This window comes from Scardinius erythrophthalmus (assembly GCF_964197995.2).
Source record: "Scardinius erythrophthalmus genome assembly, chromosome: 19".
NCBI lineage: Eukaryota > Metazoa > Chordata > Actinopteri > Cypriniformes > Leuciscidae > Scardinius > Scardinius erythrophthalmus.
This window is the reverse complement of record NC_138239.1, coordinates 39,323,579-39,347,601: the sequence shown is the minus strand read 5'-3', so window position 1 is coordinate 39,347,601 and position 24,023 is coordinate 39,323,579. Positions and strand designations below refer to the sequence as shown.

The window sequence follows — 24,023 nt, the reverse complement described above, 5'->3', positions numbered from 1 at the left end:
TGGAGCCCTGTGATTTTAAAATAAAACTGCACCATAATTTCTGTACGTTAAGTAGGGATGCACCGATTGATCGGCTGGTGACCGGAATTGGCCGATTTTCACGTGATCGGCCGTGACCGGCGACCGGCCGGTCAGTCTGACAAATGCCGATTTTATGCCGGTCAAATGCGCTCGGGCGCCACATGATTAACATCGCGCAACATCAGAATCACACGTGCACACGGACGGAACACGCATGTAGGAAACCTCGTGAATTACGTCCGTTCAGACCGCAAGCGCGTATTTTTTTTCAGCGTGCATGTTAATCGATGAGTGCTTTCACAACGGAAGCAGGAGCAGCGCGTGAGCGTCAAGCAGGAGCGTCGCGAGCAGTGAAGCGCGTGTTTCGGCGCCGAGTCTATTTGCTGCACTGCTCGCGCTCAATAGGCTTTATGCCCAGCTCCACTACTTCCTGAACTTCAGCCAGCTCCTTTGTTTCCTGTCTGCAATTATTGGACAAACTGATTAATCCAGGTGTGCCTGACCTTAGTAGTAGAAGTAGTGGAGCTGGGCATAAGGCCTATTAAAGGGAAAGCACACTTTTGATGGATAAAATAGCCTAAATAGGGTTTCACAAAAAAGCGCCCAAAATGCACAGAATTTGCGTGTTTTAACAAGAACTGGAGTAGGCTATGTCAGAAAAGAAAACGAAGACTAATATTTATAGAAAATGTACCCATTTAAACTTGTTTTATTATTCAGTTTGTACAAGTGATTGCAATAGGCCTGTGTGTGAGTGCTTTGAGAAATATCTTTATACTGCAAGGCTATTTATTTTTTATTTATATATAATTTTATTGCCATTCCCTGTTTTCATACAGACGTTTAGTTTGCTAAATACATTTATAAAAAATTATTGGATATTGAATGTGAAAAGGAAATTGTTCTTCTATAACACTGCACTTTAGATGTTTGAATTACCCACACCTGGAGTAATTTATATAGTTCTATTTTATAGCGTTTATCTGTTCAAAAAAATATGTACTATGCAAATTGTTAAATGTTCTATTACAGAAAAGATATAAAATAAATATTTGTGTGTGCTGTAAAGTGGTTAGAAAAAATTAAATCGGAATCGGCTAAAATCGGTATCGGCAGGTCAAACTTAATGAAAAATCGGAAATCGGAATCGGCCCAGAAAATTGTAATCGGTGCATCTCTAACGTTAAGTCTATTTATTATCAAAGCATTTGTCTGTAATAGTTATTTAGGGGGAAAATGTGAAGGTGTGCCCCTAAATTTTCTGCTTGCGCTCCTAAAATTTTAAGTCAGGGGCTACAGCGCTCCTAATAAAAAAAGTTAGTCTGGAGCCCTGTTAATGTAATCTCACCTATACCATGTTTTGTATCTACTTTAATTATCTGAATGATAATTTATGTTATATGTTAATAACACTAGGGCTGGAACAATACACGTCCCGATTCGATATTATCACGATACTTGGGTGCTGATATGATATGTATTGTGATTTTTTTAAGAATTGCGATTCTACAAGTATTGCGATTCGATATTGCGTTTTTTTAACACTAGACCATCGGAAAAGTTAAATCATACACTTATACAATGCTACATTCTCTTGAATAAATGATTCAATAAATACATTTTTTAACAGTCACTTGTCGCCACTTAGTGGCGAAACAATGTAATCGATAAATGCGTTATTTTAATCACCAAGTTTCTATCAAAAGCTGATTTTGATCGCTATCGTAGACATCAGTGTTCATATTTAAACTTTAAACTTTTATCCAAGTACTTCTATGATAATTTGAACTATTGCATCACAGAAATAATGACACTATGAGGCTGAAAAGACTGTTTGTGAAGCGGTTTCATGACGACTCTCTCCGGGTCAGCGCCAACACAGATCTGAATGCTGCGATATGATATTGTCAAAGTTTAATAGACAGATGAATTGAAAGAAGATCGCGTGGGGGTTTGAATAGAGATCACAGTCTTTTAAAGCAACACTAAGGAACTTTTCCTCTTCGGTCGCCCTACAGGTTGGAAGCGGAATTGTCCATCACCGCTGTCGTAAATAATTCTGCTGCCCGCAGCCGACTGTCACACACACGCTCGCGGTTTACTCAGCTCCGGCTTTGAATGAACGATGTCCGCAGACAAGGTAGAGTATGTTGCATGATTTCATGAAAGTATGATGTATTGCGACATCAGAAACAAAGAAAAACTAAATAATGACTATTGTAACGCTTGACGTAAAGCAAGTCAAATTTGTAGTTTTCTTATGTCTCATTCGAACTACAGAAACACGACCCGGTTTGGCAAATTGCATAGTGTGGTTATAGCAGATATGGGGCTGCAAAGCGAACCCAGAAGTGCCTTTCACCCTGTTACGACTTGATGGATACGATTTTGGAAACATTATTTTAAAGGGGTCATATAATGGTACATGCACTTTTACAAGTTGATTGTACTGAAATGTGTGTTGGCAGTGCCTGTACACAACCATCATAAAATGATAAAAATCCATCCAGTGTTTTTTTTTTTAAATCTCCTTATATGTTTGACCCCCTCTGAAATCAAGCCGTTCGATTTTGTGACGTCACAAAATCGACGCCCCTCCCACGATTGGTGATTGACAGCAGCGTTTCAACACAGACCCGCCCTCGCTCGTGAGCGAGCTGTCTGTCATCATAGTCTGCACGTCATTGTTGATACCCTCACTGGAGCGCTGTCTATGAGCAGAATGGCGTCTGCGATTGTGGTGTTCTGTTCTTCGGTGTAATAAGGAACACAGCAGTCATTTGGATGTTCCTAAATCCGAACTGTTGCAGTGGCTGAGTTTTGTTTTTGAAGGGATATGCCCAAAGGATTGACGCGGGGATTCCCTCACGGGGATTCCCCACGATCAACATGCATTCATGTTTGCGTGAATCATTTCACACCAGACAGCTTTACAAACGAATAAAAACGGATCGGTACCAACGTGTTCCTGCTGAACCTCCAGAAGAAGTGAGTGTAATGTTTTATTAACCTTTATATTAATATTTGTATTAATCTTTGCAAATTTGCAAACCTTGCTGTAGAGGTCTGCATTCCCGCGGCTGTCCCGCGGGATCCGCGGGACCCGACCAGATATTTTGCGCCGCGGGATTAAATTTCCGACTAAAAAACGGTAGCGGTCGGTAACTCTGGTGTAATTTGAACGGGAGCGGTCGGTCATTCAATATCACGTTCCCGACGCCGACGTTCTTTCAGAACAGCATATCTTCGCTTTACCTAATCTTAATCTTATCGACCACCCGGTATAGGCTACAGTCTGCCCTGTACTCAGGACCGTTATGCACGCGCTGCACGCACGGACCAGTAACGGTTCTTTCTGTCATGCATTGATTGTATTTGCTTAACAGCAAAATGTTACGAATTTTGATAATACGAATAAAAATAATAGCCTACACTTCTTTTTTTTTTTCGCTGCGATATTTTTTCCCCTATACTGTCTGCAGCAAAATGTTAAATTTTGTATATTGACAAGGCGAATAAAATAATAATAAAAAAATGTTTGTGCAGACTACATTTTTATTTTCTCTGTGAAAATGTACATGTGAAATTCTGGGAGATCTATATTAAAGCGGGATGGTCGGGTCGGGAAGAAAATTATTCTAAGCAGACAGCGGGTGAACAAATAGTGTAGGCCTATAGGCAGCGGGAACGGGTGGGTGCGGGATATAACCCCAGCGGGAGCGGGACTTAAAAAACAGTCCCGCGCAGACCTCTACCTTGCTGCACGCTTCACGACGAATGCATCTAAGGTTTACACTCAGGGTACATTACAGCATGTTTTCTATGTATGACGTTCTCAATATAATTCATAATCCCACGTTTATAATGAACAACGCGTTATGGTTATTGCATTATTATTTCAAACGGTGTACGCACAGAACAGAGGGGCGGGGTGAGCAAAGCTCATTATCATTTAAAGACACATGCACTCAAACGGCGTGCTGAAAACAGCTGTTTTTGACCAGGTAAAATGAGTGTTTTCTTACAATACTAATGAGCATGTTTAGCCCTCATGTGGTCTTCGGGTCATTTTGACCCGGAGAAGATTTTCTTTTTCCCAAAAATACTAGTTAATGTTATCGCATTGGACTGAAACTTAGTGACTCTGTTCCCAAAGGGTATAACTACTTCTCAAATGTTTTTTGAAAATTTTCGTACTTTTTTAGGGGGGGTTTTGATACCTTGTTACACTTGTGGTCTTCCCGGGTCAAAATGACCCGCCTATAAAAAATAGCTTATAAATCACTCATTATACCATATTTTCACCCAATCTTGGATTCAATCTTTTTGTCAACTTGTTCTCTTTCAATTAGGACTGGTTTTATATTTCTATTTGCATCTAATTGATCGTAGGCCTCATTTATTTGACAGTAGGGATCTCATTTTTTGAGTAAAAAAAACATTATTTTTGAATAATTTTGGAAATATTAAATGAAATCTGAAGAAAATTGGCACTGTTTATCACACTAGTCTACTTTAATATTTCACCAGGAATTTTATTTTGAAAAACTTTTATTTTGTAAAAAATGGTACATAGTCACACTTGTGGTCTTCCCGGGTCAAAATGACCCGCCTATAAAAAATACTTATAAATCACTCATTATACCATATTTTCACCCAATCTTGGATTCAATCTTTTTGTCAACTTGTTCTCTTTCAATTAGGACTGGTTTTGTATTTCCATTTGCATCTGATTAATCGTGGGCCTCATTTATCTGAGAGTAGGCATCTCATTTTTTGAGTAAAAAAAAAATATTTTTGAATAATTTTTGGAAAAATAAAATAAAATCTGAAGAAAATTGGCACTGTTGATCACACTAGTGTACTTTAATTTTTCACCAGGAATTTTGTTTTGAAAAACTTTACTTGTGTACAAAATGGTACAGAGTTACACTTGTGGTGTTCCACTGGGCCATTGAGGGCCATTGTGGGCCATTGTTTCAATGGGCCATTGAAAGTTAATGGGAGAGACCAATGCAAACAATGAATGGAACAACACAAAATAGGTATCATTTTAAAGCTTAGAATCTCAGCTTTTTAATGCATCTAATCACTTTGATCAACTCCTAACGAGAGCTGAGTTATCACTCTAAAACAGAGTGTTCCCCGCAGGCGCCACCTAGCTGCGAAATAAATAATCATAATATTTTTCAAAACTGTTACCTTGATCAACTTAAAATAGGTGTCATTTGAAAGCTTAGAGTCTGAAACTTACAATGAATGTAGTCAGTTTGATAAACTCCTAAGTAGTGCTGAGTTATTTGTTGATAAATAGAAAAAAAAACAAATTCATAATTTATAAACTACTTTTTGTACTACATTCAGCAATATGTCAAATACATCATACAGCTCAGATAGTCCTGTGTCATATGTCATTTGAAAGGTCTCAATTAGTAGAATACAGCAAGCATAATTGTTTCAGGCTTTTTTCTAAACTTGAGTGAGATTTTTGTAAAAGAAGCCCTTCAAGAGACCCATGTGTAAACCATACATGGATGATGGAAGTTTAGACACATTTCCACTCGTAACTTCATGAAACATGCTCCAATTGTGGAAAATGACACATCATTATTTACAGCAGATGCTTACAATTAAAATGAGTCCAAACTCAACATAATCCATCACTCAGAACTAAAGATATTCCTCATGGAGTTCTAACACAAAAAATACTACAGACACACAGACTCACATAGCCAAGCAAGGTAGCTTAGACTTGGCCTTTTTACTCGTAACTTCATGAAACATACATCGATCATGGAAAATAACACATCGTTATTTACAGCAGGAGCTCACGATTAAAAAGAGCCCAAACTCAATATATTCCATCAATAAGATCTAAAGATATTCCTCATGGTGCTCTAACACAAAAAATACCACAAACGCACCTAGCCAAGTATATACTCATGAAGCTCTCACGTTTGGTTTTTGCTCATAACTTCATGAAGCATGCACAGATCGTAGAAAAATGTACATCATTATTTTCAGTAGACTATCACAATTAAAAAGAGCCCAAACACAGCACAATCCATCACTCGGATCTAAAGATATTCCTAATGGAGTTGTAACACACAAACCCCCACAGGCGCTCACAGAGCTTTGAATATAGATGTAGCCTAGCACTTATGTCGCGTTTTAACTCGTAACTCAATGAAGCATGCATAAATTGTGGAAAATGGCACATCATTATTTACATGAGATTGTTAAGATTAAAAAGAGACCAAACTCACCATAATCCATCACATGCTCATATGTGTACATAAACAATGAACATTAGGGGTGTAACGATACACAAAACTGACGGTTCGGTACGTCCCACGGTTTTGACGTCTCGGTTCGGTTCGGTTCGGTTCATTTAGGTGGGGTGGGGGGTTTAGAAAGCTAAAATTGTTTTTGTTTTTTTTTAAAAAAAACAGTGCTTTAATTAACAAATTGTGTCCTTGTCTTTAAATTAATTAAATTACAAGTAAACATTTCACAAGGATAAAAAAAATGATCTGCTAATGCTGTGAACTATATAGGAGACCTTACTTTCACATTACTATAACATTAAAGCTTAACAACAGACTTTTAGCCTAAATTCAGTTGCTATTTATTTTTAGAAATAATAATAATAATCAACACTCAAGTAACAAATTGTATGAAAACATGTAAACTGTACATAAGGCAGTTTTTACATTAACATGTTTTTACTCTAATTTATTATTGAAATATAATCATTTACACAGTTGCTGTCATTTTCATGACAGATATTTTAAATACATTAAATAATCAAGATGTCATTAACAGGTTAAGTAAAATATAATATATAGGCTAATATAGTGCATTTATTTAGTGAAAGGGTTCATTTCCTTAGCAAACCAACAAGCTGTGGACACTGAATGACTTGCCTGAGGTAAATAAAGCTATGTGAAAAACTAAGTGTTTTATTGACGTATTTCCGCTGTTGTACACATAAGACATGAGGTCCAATGGGGGCGGGGCGGGCGTGTTCGGTACGCCATGAGAGTATCGCGATTCGTATCGTTGGTGGTGTATCGCGGTTTTTCGGTTCGGTTCGAATATCGTTACACCCCTAATGAACATGCTCCTGAAAATGTTTCAGTCTCTCCCATTCACTTTCAATGGCCCATTGAAACAATGGCCCTCAATGGCCCAGTGGAAACCGCAAGTGTAATTCTGTGCCATTTTGTACAAAATAAAAGTTTTTCAAAACAAAATTCCTGGTGAAAAATTAAAAGTACACTAGTATGATCAACAGTGCCAATTTTCTTCAGATTTAATTTAATATTTCCAAAATTATTCAAAAATAATGTTTTTTTTACTCAAAAAATGAGATGCCTACTCTCAAATAAATGAGGCCTACGGTTAATCAGATGAAAATAGAAATATAAAACCAGTCCTAATTGAAAGAGAACAAGTTGACAAAAAGATTGAATCCAAGATTGGGTGAAAATATGGTATAATGAGTGATTTATAAGCTATTTTTTATAGGCGGGTCATTTTGACCCGGGAAGACCACAAGTGTGACAATGTGCCATTTTGTACAAAATAAAAGTTTTTCAAAATAAAATTCCTGGTGAAATATTAAAGTAGACTAGTGTGATAAACAGTGCCAATTTTCTTCAGATTTCATTTAATATTTCCAAAATTATTCAAAAATAATGTTTTTTTTACTAAAAAAATGAGATCCCTACTGTCAAATAAATGAGGCCTACGATTAATTAGATGCAAATAGAAATATAAAACCAGTCCTAATTGAAAGAGAACAAGTTGACAAAAAGATTGAATCCAAGATTGGGTGAAAATATGGTATAATGAGTGATTTATAAGCTATTTTTTATAGGCGGGTCATTTTGACCCGGGAAGACCACAAGTGTGACAATGTGCCATTTTGTACAAAATAAAAGTTTTTCAAAACAAAATTCCTGGTGAAAAATTAAAGTAGACTAGTGTGATAAACAGTGCCAATTTTCTTTAGATTTCATTTAATATTTCCAAAATTATTCAAAAATATTAAAAAATAATGTTTTTTTTACTCAAAAAATTAGATCTCTACTGTCAAATAAATGAGGCCTACGATTAATTAGATGCAAATAGAAATGTAAAACCAGTCCTAATTGAAAGAGAACAAGTTGACAAAAAGACTGAATCCAAGATTGTTTGAAAATATGGTATAATGAGTGATTTATAAGCTATTTTTTTATAGGCGGGTCATTTTGACCCGGGAAGACCACAGGTGTTATAGGGTTTTGAACACCACATGAGGGTTAATTAAAGTATATTACAAACTTTTAATTTAGACCCTAAAGAATCATATTAGCTTGTACAAAAATGGCATTATATGACCCCTTTAAGGTAAAAATTTTTCCTTAGTGTTGCTTTAAAGATGAATCGTGCAGCTCTACTGTCTTATCTCTCTCAGTATATGAGCAGCGCGAGGGCTTTCAGTGCGTTCACACTTGGGATATTACATCACTCAACACTCATAGATAACGACACATTTCATCCTCTGTTGGAACGAAAGTGGCTAAATTCTGTCAACCTCCTCAACAAGCAAGGACAATTTGAAGTACAAATTGAATCTGAATAAATATCGATTCTGGAATAAAAAAATAGATTTTAGATTCATTAAAAGGAAGAATCGCGATAGCTGGGTGAATAGTTTTCTTCTCCCAGCCCTATGCCATCATATGAATATTACAAGAATCTTTAACAGTTTCTCCATCAACACCCATTCCAGTTGCGCATGCAAGAAATCAGGCTCACAGAAAAAGGGATCCCTGAGAGCTTCAGTCAGCGGTGGCTCACTGACCATACCTGTGATCTGGACAAACATGATAAAGCATCACGACAGGAGTCCGCATCTCATGCTCTCTCACACCTCTGGCCAGGGACCACATTTCTGAATGACTTTATCATTGAAAGAAAGCTGGGAAATACTATTTCTCACTTCAATCTGGCAATGACCTAATGGCTTTATTGAGCTCAAGCTCCTGACTCCCCCTGGATACTGCCATCTGTCCAAACCACATCTCACTGGCAGAGACGGCTGTAATGAAGAACAATTATTAGATTACCAACATTTTCTTTCATGTTGTTACAAGCTTAGAATATCTGTCATTTGAAATTGCCGGTCCCACCGCTCTCTTGACATTGCTGATCTACAAACCCCCAAAACATCATGCCAGCTTTCTCTCTGATCTCACTGAGTTACTCGCTCTTGCTTGTGCTCAACACCACATGATTATTATTGGGGCTAGATATCGTTCAAAATCGATAGTGTTAATATATGTAATATATGCCTCATGCTTAAGCGCACGCGTAAAGCTTGCTGCAAAGCACTAGCAAAAGTAGCCTAATGATTATGAATGTAAAAATAGCAAGGAGACATTTTAATTGTTTATTAATAAACTAGTGTTTTCTGAGTCAGTGTCGGCTGCAAAGTTGACGTTGCTGACTCGTCATCTTCGCAGTATAGAGAACGCAGAGACAAATGCCCCTTTCATTTGGATTACATCATCAGAGAGTAGGCTATTTGTTTTTGATTCGAATTGGCTCGTTTAGACATTTCAAGCTTTCTATTTGCCTATTTCTCATGTCTGTGAGGCAAGTATCCTATACGCGGTGTTTCGGTTCATTTGTGACGCGCTCCAGTTCTTCTTGCTGTCAAAGACGGAGCAACTTTCTGCTCTCATGTTCATTCCGTGCGCTGTCCAGTGCTTCATCAGACGTCGTGTTGATTCAGATTATACCTCTTATGTCTGGACTGGATTATTTTGATACAGCACATTGATTTTCCTACACGTTCTCATTCCCTTGACTAACCTGCTCTGCTGGTATTGACAGTGTTTGTGTCCAGGGTCTAGAAGTTGGCATGTCTGATCATAAACTCATTGATTTTAGTTTTTTTTTCTCCCACTTGTGAAACCTAAAATCCAATCTACAATATTCCACCGAAACCTGAAAAACAAACACTGATCACTGATCAATACTGCTATCGCTGCCTTCTCTCTGTTGATCTCTCTTGTCCTGGTGAGATCTTCTCACTATATAATGAAACTATATCCAATGTTTTGGAGGTTCTCCTCCTCTGATCCAATACCTACACACTTAAAAACCTCCTGCCTTCTCTCACACTTGCTACTGGTTCTGTATCTCTTGGACAGGCATCTATTTATTAGCATTAATAAACAGATCTCTCTCTGTCACCGTCTCCCATGGTGTACCTCAAGGATCCGTTCTTGGTCCACTTCTATTTCTACTCTACTGTATCTGGTTCCTCTTCCAGAATCATGGTCTTAATTTCCATAATTATGCTGATAATACACAATTATATCTTGCCGTTCAGCCCCATTCTGTTTTTCTCCCCCTTCCAACACTTCCCATCTACAAGATCTCAAAAGTATGGATGGCTTAAAACTTCTGACGAAACTGAAATCCTGTTAGAAGGCCCTAAAGCCCTTGTCTTTCCCAACATGACTTCTCCATTCATACTGACGGAGTTATAGTTCATCCATCCCCCAATATATGGATTCTTGGGGTACCATTTTATTTCCAATTATCCTTTGAACCCCATATCAGCCATCTTGTTAAATCCTGTTTTTTCCACCTTCACAACATTAAACGATTTCCTTGGCTTCTCTTTGGTGTGTGTTAGCAGAGCGTTCCTCATGTGACACAGGTCTCTCTCTCCTCCTGCTCATCTCAACGCCAGCAGAAATGCTTCAAGTTTTGGTGGCTAGTATGAATATGTGAGCGTTAAGGTTATCTATACGCTAGTGAGCTCCAAAACAATGATAAAATTCCCCTTTAGAAGATATTCTACACAGAATGCTGTAAAGCACAACGGAGGAGACCAAACATCATGAACTGTTAGCCATCCTCAGCATTATAAACACCAATGAGGAGAGAGAACACGCAACAGTCCCTCTGATCAGAACTACTGTTTTATTCAGCCTAGATTACATAACAGCACTGACCGTTAGCTTACAGTAACAACTGCAGCAGAAGGACTCGGAGTGAGGCTTCCGTACACACACACACACACGCCTCGGCCCTTCCTGCTGTCATCGTGTGTGTCAGCTCTCACACACACACAGGGCTGTGACGGTGGTGATGGACCAACTACCGGCGGGGGTGTGGTGGTTGTTTTGAAATAAAAAAAAAAGTTTATTTGAGCAATTCCGTCAAAGAAATCAACACACTAAAGCCTGTAAAGCATTGATAAATATCAGTAAATAATGGTAACTTTATAATATAATAAAGTTAAATCTATTAAAAAAAAAAAAAAAAAAAAAAAAACTTTCGTTTAGTATTTCCACACAAAGACGCGTCATTTAGCCTACGCTCTGAGAGAGGTCAGGGGTCAGGGGTCAGGGATGTGAGAGACCATCGATCTCTTTTCTGATATCTTCATGTTTTATATCTTCAGGGAACACGAAGTTTGCCGACAGCGCAGGCACTTCGCAGTTTAAACAATACGCTAGTTAGACACGATCTCAGCCTCAAGCGTAGAGTACGCCGTGACATGTTAATAAATCAGAACGAAATGAAAGTGGGAAAAAACTGCGCTACTCATTTCTGCTTCACGGACCGTTTAATAGTTGAACCAGTAGGGTAAACGTACCTATTAAGCTCACCAAAATCTACATTGAGACATTTTTAGTGCACAAGATATTGGTTTTAGTACAAGAAGTTATTTTAAAATAAAATATTAATCTCTCACACTATAATATTTCATTTTATTTTAAATGACAAAAGTATTTCAATTAAGATGTACATCATTAAATATAAAAAGTCTGGCTGTGCTTAATGGGTACATTTTGTACCCTTTAAGCACACCCCTGTTCCCAATAAGCTCACAACAAGTTTTATTAAAAAATCTTGTTTATTTTAAACAACCTTTTTAAGGAATAATTGAAAAAAGTTTTATTTGAAGGTACAGAGTCAATCACAAAAAAACAGAACACTAAAATCAAGCAACAAGGCATTCAATTTGATCAGGTAGCCTATCCTATTCATAGTGACGTGTCATTCAAACTCATTGCAACATCTAGACTAGTCCACGTTCAGCTATGTAACCCATATTGAAAAATCAAATAACAAAACAAACCAATGTGCTCCTTAAAGGGATACTCCACTTTTTTTGGAAATTGGCTCATTTTACAACTCCCCCAGAGTTAAACAGTTGAGTTTTACCGTTTTCGAATCCATTGAGCCGATCTCTGGGTCTGGCGGTACCACTTTTAGCATAGCTTAGCATAATGAATTGAACCGGACAAGACCATTAGCATCTCTCTCAAAAAAATGACCAAAGAGTTTCGATATTTTTCCTATTTAAAACTCGACTCTTCTGTAGTTACATCGTGTAATAAGACCGACAGAAAATGTAAAGTTTAAATTTTCTAGGCTGATATGGCTAGGAACTATACTCTCAAAATCGCACCTTTTCATTTTCCGTCTGTCTTATTACACGATGTAACTACAGAAGAGTCAAGTTTTAAATAGGAAAAATATCGAAACTCTTTGGTAATTTTTTTGAGAGAGATGCTAATGGTCTTGTCCGGTTCAATTCATTTGCTAAGCTATGCTAAAAGTGGTACCGCCAGACCCGGAGATCGGCTGAATGGATTCGAAAACGGTAAAACTCAACTGTTTAACTCTGGGGGAGTTGTAAAATGAGCTTATTTCCAAAAAAAGTGGAGTATCCCTTTAACTCTCTGGGTCAGAGCTTTCCTGTCTACTCCAAACTTCTTGGACAGATACGACAGGTTTCTGATGGCTCCTTCTTTGTATGACATGCCTCTTTCATCTTTGGGCATACACTATAGTTTCGTCTAGCTTTTGTCATCTTAAGACTGTGAAAATAAGTTTATTAATCATTTTTTTGAAGATTAACATAGTGACAACCATCAGTTAATATTTAAATTCTGATTATTAAGTATTTACATAGACGTTTAATGTGGGTGAGCTTAAAGGGAGCACACACTGTGCTTAATTGGAGCAAAAACATTTTTTAATTAATAAATATTAAATTAAAATTTAAAGGAAAATATTTAGCTAAATTAATAATCTAGGTAATGTATTAAGTTTATACCAATTTTAATATGAACAACTATTATAGACAATATCTATGAAATTATGCTTTTTCTAATTGATGTCACACTGAAGCTGTGTGATTGTCATAGTAGTGCACCCTTTAAGCTCACCTAACAATAATATGAATTCTTTAAAAATTACAGCAGTTTAAAACCACAGACTATCAATAAAATGTAAAATTATAATATTATGGATTTAAAAGTACAAGCCATTAATTCCTGTGAAGTAATATATTAATGTAGCACACAATCTTATACAGCTAGTAAGCTAGCTATGTTCGTAGCATCTGGGCTATGTTGCTAAAACTATCTTTTAGATCTAACTGTAATTATTTCCCACATCCAGGTTCCAGGTTATAATATTCAAAAGTCTAAACATTAATCTCTTAATTTTGCAATAAGAAGATGTACTTCTTCAAAATAAAGGCTTAAACATATAAAAAATGCACATCTGAGGGGCTCCTCTTCTGGTGAAAGTTTTCAGACAGCTTTGAAAATAGCCGCCAGACAGTGTGAACACATGGACACACATATCTCAGTGTGCAATGGTCTGATTGGTTTAAAATTACAGGAGGTATATAGTAACAAACACATCAATTGGTTAATACATCAAATAGGATAATACATTGCTGTTTCTTTTTATAATCTGAGCTCCAAGATGGTAGTGTGCTTAATGGGTACTTGAGCTTAATAGGTACGTTTACCCTAATAGACAGCGCAGAGCTCCTCTCGCCAGTCGCGGGCCGACCTCGATCACGCCACACCGTCACATCACGGAGATCCAGTGGAGAAATCCATTGCGTTCGCGACTTAACATTGATAACATTTGAATTAATAACATCGCTGCGAGATCCAGTGAGAAACGCTCAGACTCGACACAGAATTCTCTGTTATAAACCACATCAGATCAAACAGCGCTGACGTGGAAGCCAGCAGAAACATGTGCCACGGACGAACACGTTACAGAAGGCTTTAGTCCACAGATCAGCAACATCACCATGGGTTTACTGTAGTAACACTCACTGTAACTGTGGTATACTGTGGCTATAACAGTAGCATACACATCTTTCTCCAGCACTTCAAAACTATAATATCATATTTAAATGTTATTTTTAATGTGTTGACCAAAACATTTTTTGTTCATCCTTTAAAGATTGTCCCTATTTTTAAAACTAAAAGTTTCAAGAAGTAGGAAAACTCACACTTATTTAAAATATACAAAAAAAAAGAAGATTAAATTACCATTGTAAACATAGAGGACGCTTATTGGCTATTTTCACTCCCTAATAGCTATTTTGTCACTCATTTTGCTTTTGAATAAATATTAAGACTTTATGAATGATAATAGTTAAAGTTAACTTCATCTATACGCCTGAAATTGAGCTCAGTGCTCCGTCATCCCACAGTGCCATGGACAGTGATGGAGTTTGTTTTCCTGAGCATAAACGGAGTTGTGTAAGACTGTTTGTTCCCTGCATTTCGACGATGATTGTTTTATAAACAAAGGCCAGATCGACGGATTTGCAGATCGTCTAATGCTTAAGGATCGAGCAGTCACAATGATAAAGGTTCGCGGTCGTGCGTTGGAACCGGCCGGTGAGTAAAACTGTTGAACAAATGTCTCTGTGTGTTGTTAGCTCGGCGGGTTAGCACAGCTTTAGCTCCGCCCACACGGCCCGCCTCCAGCCGCTCGTTTTTTTTCCGGAAAGACTCGGTACAGCCTATCTTTCTTTTATAAATATAATAAAACTAAAGACTTTTTGGAGATATGAAGGATGCAATACTACTCTATAGGTACTCAAGATTAACAGGAGATTGAGTGAAAATGAGCATTTCACCCCCCCCCCCCCTTTAAAATAAAGCTGCACATTGTAATTCCTGTACATTAAGTCTATTTATCATCAAAGCATTTGCCAGTAATAGTTATTTTGGGGGGAAATGTGAATAATTGCATTGCAAGCTGATTTAAGGTGTGCCCCTAAATCTTCAGTCGGGGCTCCAGCGCTCCTGCTGAATACAGTGAGTCTGGAGAGTCTTAAAGGGGCCGCAGCCAGTAAAGCTTCATCAGGGGAACAGAGAACATTACTCACTGCTCTCGACTAAAGAACTTCTGTAGCTTTAATAAGAATTAATCTATATTTAAATTTATAATTTATACAGTGCAGACTGTCTGATAACTTTATTCAATTTCTGTCCGACCAGTTCACGAGCACAGGCAAATATGACATTTAATATGGGTTTATGTGAGGATATTATTGGCTATAATTAATGTTTTAAAAATTGGGGGGGGGGGGGGGGGGGGTTATCCAGACATCAATGGCTGTATTAGTGTCACTGACCTTCATTCATAAATGGCTCTACATTAATTTGGAAATTAACTGTGAAATTATGACATTACAAAACATAAAAATGTATGTGTTTTTAATTGATTAATCTAGATTATTTTTTAATCGATTGACCGCACTAATTTTAACAGTGCTGTTCTATAAAACCATATGATTACTTGCTTTTTAAACTTACTTTGAACCAATTATTATTGCATTGTTATTATACAAGTATTTTAAGTTAAGTTAATAATCTGACAAACACCACAACTCCTCTGCAGCATTTATTCATCTTAAATGTAAATACATTTATTTATACAATATTTGATCAATCAAAAGTTGTATTTGTTCATATTAGTTAATGCACTAAAATGAACAAACAATGAAGAATAATATTTTTATTAACAAAAGTTAAAAATATATAGCTCATTGTTAGTTCATGTTAACTAATGCTAACACACTATTTTTTTATTTTAATGTTTTATCAGGATGTTTATGACTCACAGGATCAATTGTTGTTTATAATGTAATAAAGTAAGTTCGCTGAATGTGCATCATACAATTTTAGGCTAAATATGTTCAGTATTCTAATCAGCATTGGCCAATTATTTAGAAACGACTAATGATCAGGACTGATTATATCCTGATCATGAAAATGGAAGATGAAATGGCAAAACTAGTGCAGTGACGAACATGTGTGATTTGTCACACTGAAGAAAAAAAAAAAAAGATTTTTTTTTTATATATATATATATATATATATATATATAGTACCAGTCAAAAGTTTGGAAACATGACTATTTTTAATGTTTTTGAAAGAAGTCTCTTATGCTCATCAAGCCTGCAGTTAAAAAAACAAACAAAAAAAAAAACCACAGTAATATTATGAAATATTATTACAATTTAAAATAATGGTTCTCTTTTTTAATATATTTTAAAATGTAATTTATTTTTGTGATGCAAAGCTGAATTTTCATCAGCAAGTACTCCAGTCTTTGGTGTCTTATGATCCTTCAGAAATCATTCTAATATGATGATTTGATACTCAGTTATTATCAATGATGGAAACAGTTGTGCTGTTTAATATATTTTTTTGGAATACTTTTTTCAGGATTCATTGATGAGTAAAACATTAACAGCATTTATTCATAAAAACAGCATTTATTCAAAATAAAAACATTTCTAACAATATAAATCGTTACCATCACCTTTTATCAATTTAACGCATCCTTGTTGAATTAAAGTACTAATTTCTTTAAAAAAAAATAGTTATTGTTCCCAAACTTTTGAACGGTAGTGTATATTGTTACAAAAGATTTCTATTCTAAATAAATACAGTTCTTTTTAACTTTTTATTCATCAAATAATCCTGAAAAAAGTATCTCAGGATATAAAAAAAAATATTAAGCAGCACAACTGTTTCCAACATTGATCATAAATCAGCATATTAGAATGATTTCTGAAGGATCATAAGACACCAAAGACTGGAGTACTTGCTGATGAAAATTCAGCTTTCCATCACAAAAATAAATTACATTTTAAAGTATATTAAAAAAGAGAACCATTATTTTAAATTGTAATAATATTTCATAATATTACTGTTTTTTTTTTTTTTTTTTTTTTTTTTTTAACTGCAGGCTTGATGAGCATAAGAGACTTCTTTCAAAAACATTAAAAATAGTAGTGTTTCCAAACTTTTGACTGGTACTGTATATATATATATATATATATATATATATATATATATATATATATATATATATATATATATATAATAAATTATACACAGAATGAAACCAGCACTCCTTTATCATGTGACACAGTGTGAATATATTGACAAAGTGGACTGAAAATACATAAACAAAAATTGTTTGTGTTTCGTAAGCAGAAATTTCTTAAATATGATTAATAAAAATGGGTCTACAATCAAAAAAGTAAAGAAAGTAGTTTTGCTATTTCCACTTGCGTTTGGAGTCATTACTTTTACTGCCAAACACCGTTCTGAAAACTGCCTTCAGACCTGTGGTTGTGTGTGTGTGTGCGTGTGTGTGTGAATGGGCACGCGGGTTCTTTATGAATGGAGGCGGGTCACGTGACCGAGGCAGCTCTGTCTCTCTCGCGCGCTGAGCTTCAGAGGGGAACATCACGGAAATGGCTCATAATCGTGAAAACAGCGAACAATATGCAGCAAATTAGTTGCAATGCGTCCGTTGACAAGTCTCGTGTTTTGGACATTTTTATGAATGAGGTCTGCGATGATTGAGAAAACATGGCGCCCTGCTCTCTGAGGCCGCGTGCCAATCCCGCTCGCGCGCCCTGCACTGTGCGCGCGCTCCACGCGCCTGTAATGCGCGAGCCTGTTGTCTAGATAGGGCACTCACTAGTGTTTGAGACGCGGCCTGACACTGCAGTAAATAACATTAAACACATCACTAACATATAAAGCGCTCGATATCAACATAGTTGTAAAGATCACAGGAGCAGCTCTCAAAGACCCCGGAACCCGTGCTGAGTCCATCTACAAATCCATTATATAACTTTCACATCATATTTATTTCCAAATAGGCCCAAGTGTTTTCATTTGAGACGGAATAACGCTAATTGACACCTTGCCAATAGCTCATTTTGATAATAAACTACCATATCAAAGCTTTGTATTGTTCCAATGATAATGTGTTACGATTTTGTAGTGATCGGACATCTTGAGTTTAGAAATAAACAATCAGACGTCTGTATAATGTGTGTCTATCTAAAGAGACATACTCAGCAAAGGAAATACCAGACATATTCAGCTCCATTTTCAGTGTTATGTGTGTGTGTGTGTGTGTGTGTGTGTGTGTGTGTACACACACTTACTCGTTGTTTGGATTTGATTCTTCGCTCATTTTTTCTCACGGGGATTCAAATCCTGGAAATATCATCGAGTTCGCACTCAAGGCGGGGAAATAAAGTGCAAATATCTCCATTTTCTCCGTGAAATCGCCACGAAAGGCCATTATTGACAGAAAGCGACCCGATCTGCAGTCGATCATGCTGCACGAGACGCCAGAACAGCGGATTCAGATCGGGAATGGTGTGTGGAAGCAATGAAAGCAACACTTCGATCCATCGGCACTATAAATCACATCCTGAGGCGAAACCATCGGAGTCTTCCTCATCCTGGTCGGACAAAAATCCCAAAATCCCAGCGAAAGCGAGTTTGGAAAATCCACACGAACCTATCATAGACAACTTCACACGGCAGTATTTCAGCGATGAAACGAAACCCTGTGTAATGTACGCTTCCTCGACGCACAGGGGAAGGCTGGAGCTGAACGAAAGTCTCGGATCGGAACAGAAAGTGTCACAGGAACGTGCCGAATGACTGCGATTCTTCATGGGAACTTTGAGGATCTGCTTTACGCGAACTCCATTTTCAGCGCAGGCGAATCACATAGGAAAACTGGGCGGAAGAGCGGACGCGGCCTGCGCGCGCAACACAGATCCCTCCGCCGCGCATTCCTGATCCCGCTCCTGACGTACCGTGCGAGTCCAGATGATTGACAGTGGTATCTGACATGATCCACTCAGCGGTGTTCTTCACCTGACCGACGTTATCTGAGGAAAGTCAGTTTTAAAAACCACTTAGATACACCAAACATCCTTAAAGTCACTATGAAATCAAAACTGACCATTCTTTTCTTTCTTTTTTTTAATGGAATATTGCTGCATTTATTATAAATGATTGGGACCTCAAATTCTCAAATCGCATTTCAATTAGACCTATATCTGTATTATTTTATTTCTTCCCTAAAATTACAATGTTAAAAAAAATGTCCTTCAATGTACAAAAAAAATCTGGGAATGTTCCCAAAACATGTTTGTAACGTTTGATTTGTTTGTTTGTTATGGAAATAGAATGTTTTTTAGGTTTGCAGAACGTTCCCCTAACCTTCCCTTAACGTTATATTAAACTCTTTTCATCATATTTCACATTTTCTCCCGCGTCCCGTGGTATAAGTGGCATGAATTTTATTCACAGACATTAAAAAATTATAAGATAACATTACATTCATTTCTTACCATTAACGTTTAATTTCTTACCACTAATGTGTTCTCTTCAATTGGACATCTCTCTGAAATCACACTATATAAGCAATTATTCAATAAAGAGGTCGATAAACTGCTCATTCATCATTCATCAAACCTGTATGACTTTCTTTCATCCGTGGAGCATTCTCTCCTAATCTTCTGTTGTGTTGCACAGAAGAAACACAGGTTGGGATCGACATGAGGGCGAGTAGAAGGAGCAGTTCTGGGTGATCTGACCCTTTAAACCACACACCTTATGAAGACAGTATATTGTTTGTGATATCATCTGTTTCAGACTTTCACGCTCGCTAGAACTTTATACCTGCATCTCCATAGAGCAACATCCTAATATTTGTGATTCATTGTCAAAATTGCCTCAGATGCTTCTTGGCACTTATTCTCTGAACGAAGCCAATCCAAGCCGATCCCAGTCTGAATCATTTTTCAAAAACTTTGACTCAATTTTGACTTTCAGCTTGAAAAGTATTGGAAAAGCAGACAAAAGACAAGACGGTGAGGAAATGAAACCTTGCAAATGACATAACTGAAACAATTGTTGACTTATTCCTTCTAAATATTATATATATATATATATATATATATATATATATATACAATATATATATATATATATATATATATATATATATATATAAATGTTTGGCACATATAATGTTTCAGTGGTATCAGATTGGTGGATCTCTCATCAGGCGGGGCAGTAGTTATTCACCGGGAATAAAACACTATTTCTTTTGAAGTCCATGAAAGGGAATTTCACTTTTATTTTTGCAGTAACTTTGACGGTCCGTCATGTGACCTCCAGTAACTGAGCCGCTCATGATGCCTGAATATCTCAGTCTTGACGTCTTCTCAGTTCAGTTTTAGTGTTCTGTCGGATGTGTTCTCATTAAAGCGTCTGAAGAGGAAGTCGACTCTTCTGAGACTGGTCAAGTGGAAATCCCCAAACCTGCACACATGACACGCGCTGCAGGACAACATCTGCTGATGACCAGCTGAAAACTACTCTTTATTTTTCCAGCACTTTTCCAAGTCATAATTTAACGCTTCTATTGTCTGCGGGTCATTTTTGGCCTATTTTCGGTAAAAAAATTAATGTTACAAATACCACCATCAGTTTTGGAGCCAGGCTTCGCGACATTAGGCGAGTTTCCATTACAGATTTGCGCAAAACTTTTGTGATTTTTTCTAAATGTCGACAAAAAACTATTTCGAAATGACGGCGTTTCCATTAACCGATGTTATGCGACTAAAAAAAATCATTCCAAAAACTATGGCAACGGACATTGGTAGGTTTATGTACTATATCCCAGCCACTGCACTAGCCATTATTATTAATGGAAGGAGATGTGTGTGTGTTTTCAAGTATTAATGGTGATGAACGACCCTTATTATAGGCTACTGTGAGCGGCACATGTGAGGTGTTTCTGGGTGTTTCTCCCTCATATCTGCTTCCAGGTCTTGATTGTGGCATTTATTTGAGGTTTAGAATCCAGTATTCCTGTAATTCTTCTGTCTTTTATGAATTTAATAAAGAACTCTGTCTCGTATTCTGTCCAAACACACCGCGTCATCTACGTCAGGTGACCTGTAAATGCGCAAGTTTCCATTGCAGTTTTGCGAAATATTTCTTTTTCAAATTGCCTGAAAAACCCCCTCATGCGAGTGCAAAACGTTTTTTTGCGATAAATGCGAGTTTTTGCGAAATTGACGTGTTTCCATTGGGCGTATTTTCAATTCGCAATTTCAATTTGCGCAATTTGAAGGGTAATGGAAACGCGGCTATTATCAAGAACATTGTCAAAAAATTGTCAAAAACAAAAACACGCAATAGCAAATTGTCTACATTTTGTAAAGTTGCTTTTATAAAAATAAACAAGTTTCCCATTCGGTCTTCCCAGGTCAGATACAGCTGTTCCCCCTCAGATGTAATTCCCCCTCAAGCACAAAAACATGACAGTAAAAGCACTATGGCTCTTTCTTGAACAGCTGGAACAGGCTTGCATCGTTCGCAAGGAATGGATTTGTTGTGATTGATGTGCAAAGCACTGCTGAGATTCTCAACAATTATTGTTGAAATACTAACAAAATACTAAAAATAAACACTGAAAGCTCTATATCTCGATATTCAATTTATAAAATCACAGATTAAGTTCTTGTAACACGTGTGAAATTATGATATGGCAAATATATCCGTTAGGGAGTCACTACACATGGAGTACTAACCCAATACGAGGGCTCACCTGAAAGGGGCACACCACAGGTAACGGGTCTGCTAATGAGTTCCTCTACTGTAATGTGCTTAGTGATGGAGAAGGGTGGTCCAGGGTTCACTACTCAAGGGAACTAACTGGACTTAAATAGCACACATTAATGTGTCAGAGAGGGGAAAGGCGCTGAATGCAAGCTCTACACCCTACCAGTCATCTGAATTCATCTCTTGGTACCCAGAACTCGAGATAAAACTGGTTCCATGCGCAGATTATAATACCTGGCAAAGGTATTGGGTGTAGCCCAGCCCGCAGCTCTGCTAATGTCTGCTAGCGAGGCACCGTTCGCTAAAGCCGAAGAGCCTGCGACGCCCCTGGTGGCACAGTAAACCTCGGGCTTGATATGCCAGAAGAGTTGCATCCACAATCCAGTTGGACATTCTCTGTTTGGAGATGTCCTTCCCCACCTGTTGTCCGCCAAAGCAGAAAAAGAGCTGTTCCGATGACCTGAAACTCTGTGTGCGATCCAGATATATGCGCAAAGTACGCACTGGGCACAACTGAGACCAGGCTGGGTCTCCCTCATCAGGAGGGATCGCTTGCAAGGTTACCACTTCATCCTTGAAAGGCGTAGTGGGAACCTTAGGCACATATCCGAGCCAGGGTCCACATATCCGAGCCTGGGTCCACATATCCGAGCCTGGGTCCACATATCCGAGCCTGGGTCCACATATCCGAGCCAGGGTCCACATATCCAAGCCTGGGTCCACATATCCGTGCCAGGGTCCACATATCCGAGCCTGGGTCCACATATCCGAGCCTGGGTCCACATATCCGAGCCTGGGTCCACATATCCGAGCCTGGGTCCACATATCTGAGCCAGGGTCCACATATCCAAGCCTGGGTCCACATATCCGTGCCAGGGTCCACATATCCGAGCCAGGGTCCACATATCCGAGCCAGGATCTCAGGACCACGTGAGAGACTGCCGGTCCTAACTCTAGGCCCGTCTCGTTAGCGGAGAGGGCTTGTAGATCCCCCACCCTCGACAGAGGAGAGCGCAGTCAGGAAGGCCGTCTTCATGGAGAGGGCACTAAGCTCAACTGACTGTAAGGGCTCAGACTGATCTTGCCTGAGTGACTGTGTCTATCACTGCTGGTGATAGCCCTCTGAATTCCTCCTCATCCTATCCAGAGGCCACACATGGAGGATCCTGAGGTCTGGGTACAGGTGCCAGGTTGTGCCCTAACCCAGGGAAGGGCTGACGCATCAGCGTGAGCTCCGAAAACCAGGTCTGGTTTGGCCAATAGAGTGCAGCCATTCTCCTTGATCTTGCACAACAGGTGTGCAATGAGGCTCACTGGGGGAAATGCATAGTTGTGTAGGCTCCTGGGCCAGCTGTGTGCCAGTGCATCCTTGCGGAGGGGGGCTTCAGTCAGGGATGACCACCGGGGACAGTGGGAGGAATCTTGAGAGACGAATTGTTCTACCTGTGCTTTCCCGAATTGACTCCAAATCAGGTGGACTGTCTGGGGATGGAGTCTCTGCTCTGTCCTGAGCGTAGCCGGCTGTGAGAGCGAATCCGCTGTGCGACTAAGGTCGCCCGGAATGTGAGTGGCTTGCAGAGACTTCAGTCACTGCTGACTCCAAAGTAGGAGATGACTGCAGGCTGCATAGATTAGGTCAGCTGGAACCGGGAACACTTCCCATAAATCCTGATGTACTCGTTACATCATGAGTAGAATGGCATCTACGCTAATTTTAGTGTCTGTGTTTATCCCGAGGTTTTCCCGCAGCCTGCCGGATCCAGGCCGTATCCAGATCTGACGAAGGACCTCCGCCTGGACCTGATGTCAACGCAGTGCTAAAGTGCCAACTAGTCTCTCCCTATGGAGGATCCCACTACCACTCTACAGATAAGGCGTCGTCGGGAAACTCAATTCGTGTACCTACCCCGAAGTGATAAAATAAAATAAAATTCTGTATCAAAATTTATAAGGAAACACCAGTACTTGTTTAGGCTTGGCTTGTAGGGAATTCCAAACCTGCATATATTCAAACGCACATAACTATAGAACCCATTCTTAATGCGCATGTGAACGCCATCAGCGTTTCTCACAGGATCGCGTTTAAAGTCTGTGTAGAGGGAATGGTGTCGTCTTGGCGGCCCCTAATTTAATAACAAATGATTGTTGCGACGGAAGCGAACCAATCAAAACTAACTTTAGCTGGAAAATAACTTT

At 38.3% G+C, this 24,023-nt stretch overlaps 1 protein-coding gene across 3 annotated transcripts in view; it reads right to left on the bottom strand.

The window, feature by feature from the left end:
• The window catches only part of spred1 (sprouty related EVH1 domain containing 1), a 100,968-nt gene extending 81,314 nt beyond the window's left edge, over window positions 1–19,654 (bottom strand). For all 3 annotated transcript variants that reach the window (XM_081394512.1, XM_081394510.1, XM_081394511.1), the window contains exon 1: window positions 18,338–19,654. In XM_081394512.1, coding sequence (XP_081250638.1) covers window positions 18,338–18,366 — 29 coding nt within the window. In that variant the 5' untranslated portion in view covers window positions 18,367–19,654. The remainder of the gene's footprint in view (window positions 1–18,337) is intronic.
• Between the last annotated feature and the right edge of the window lie 4,369 nt (window positions 19,655–24,023).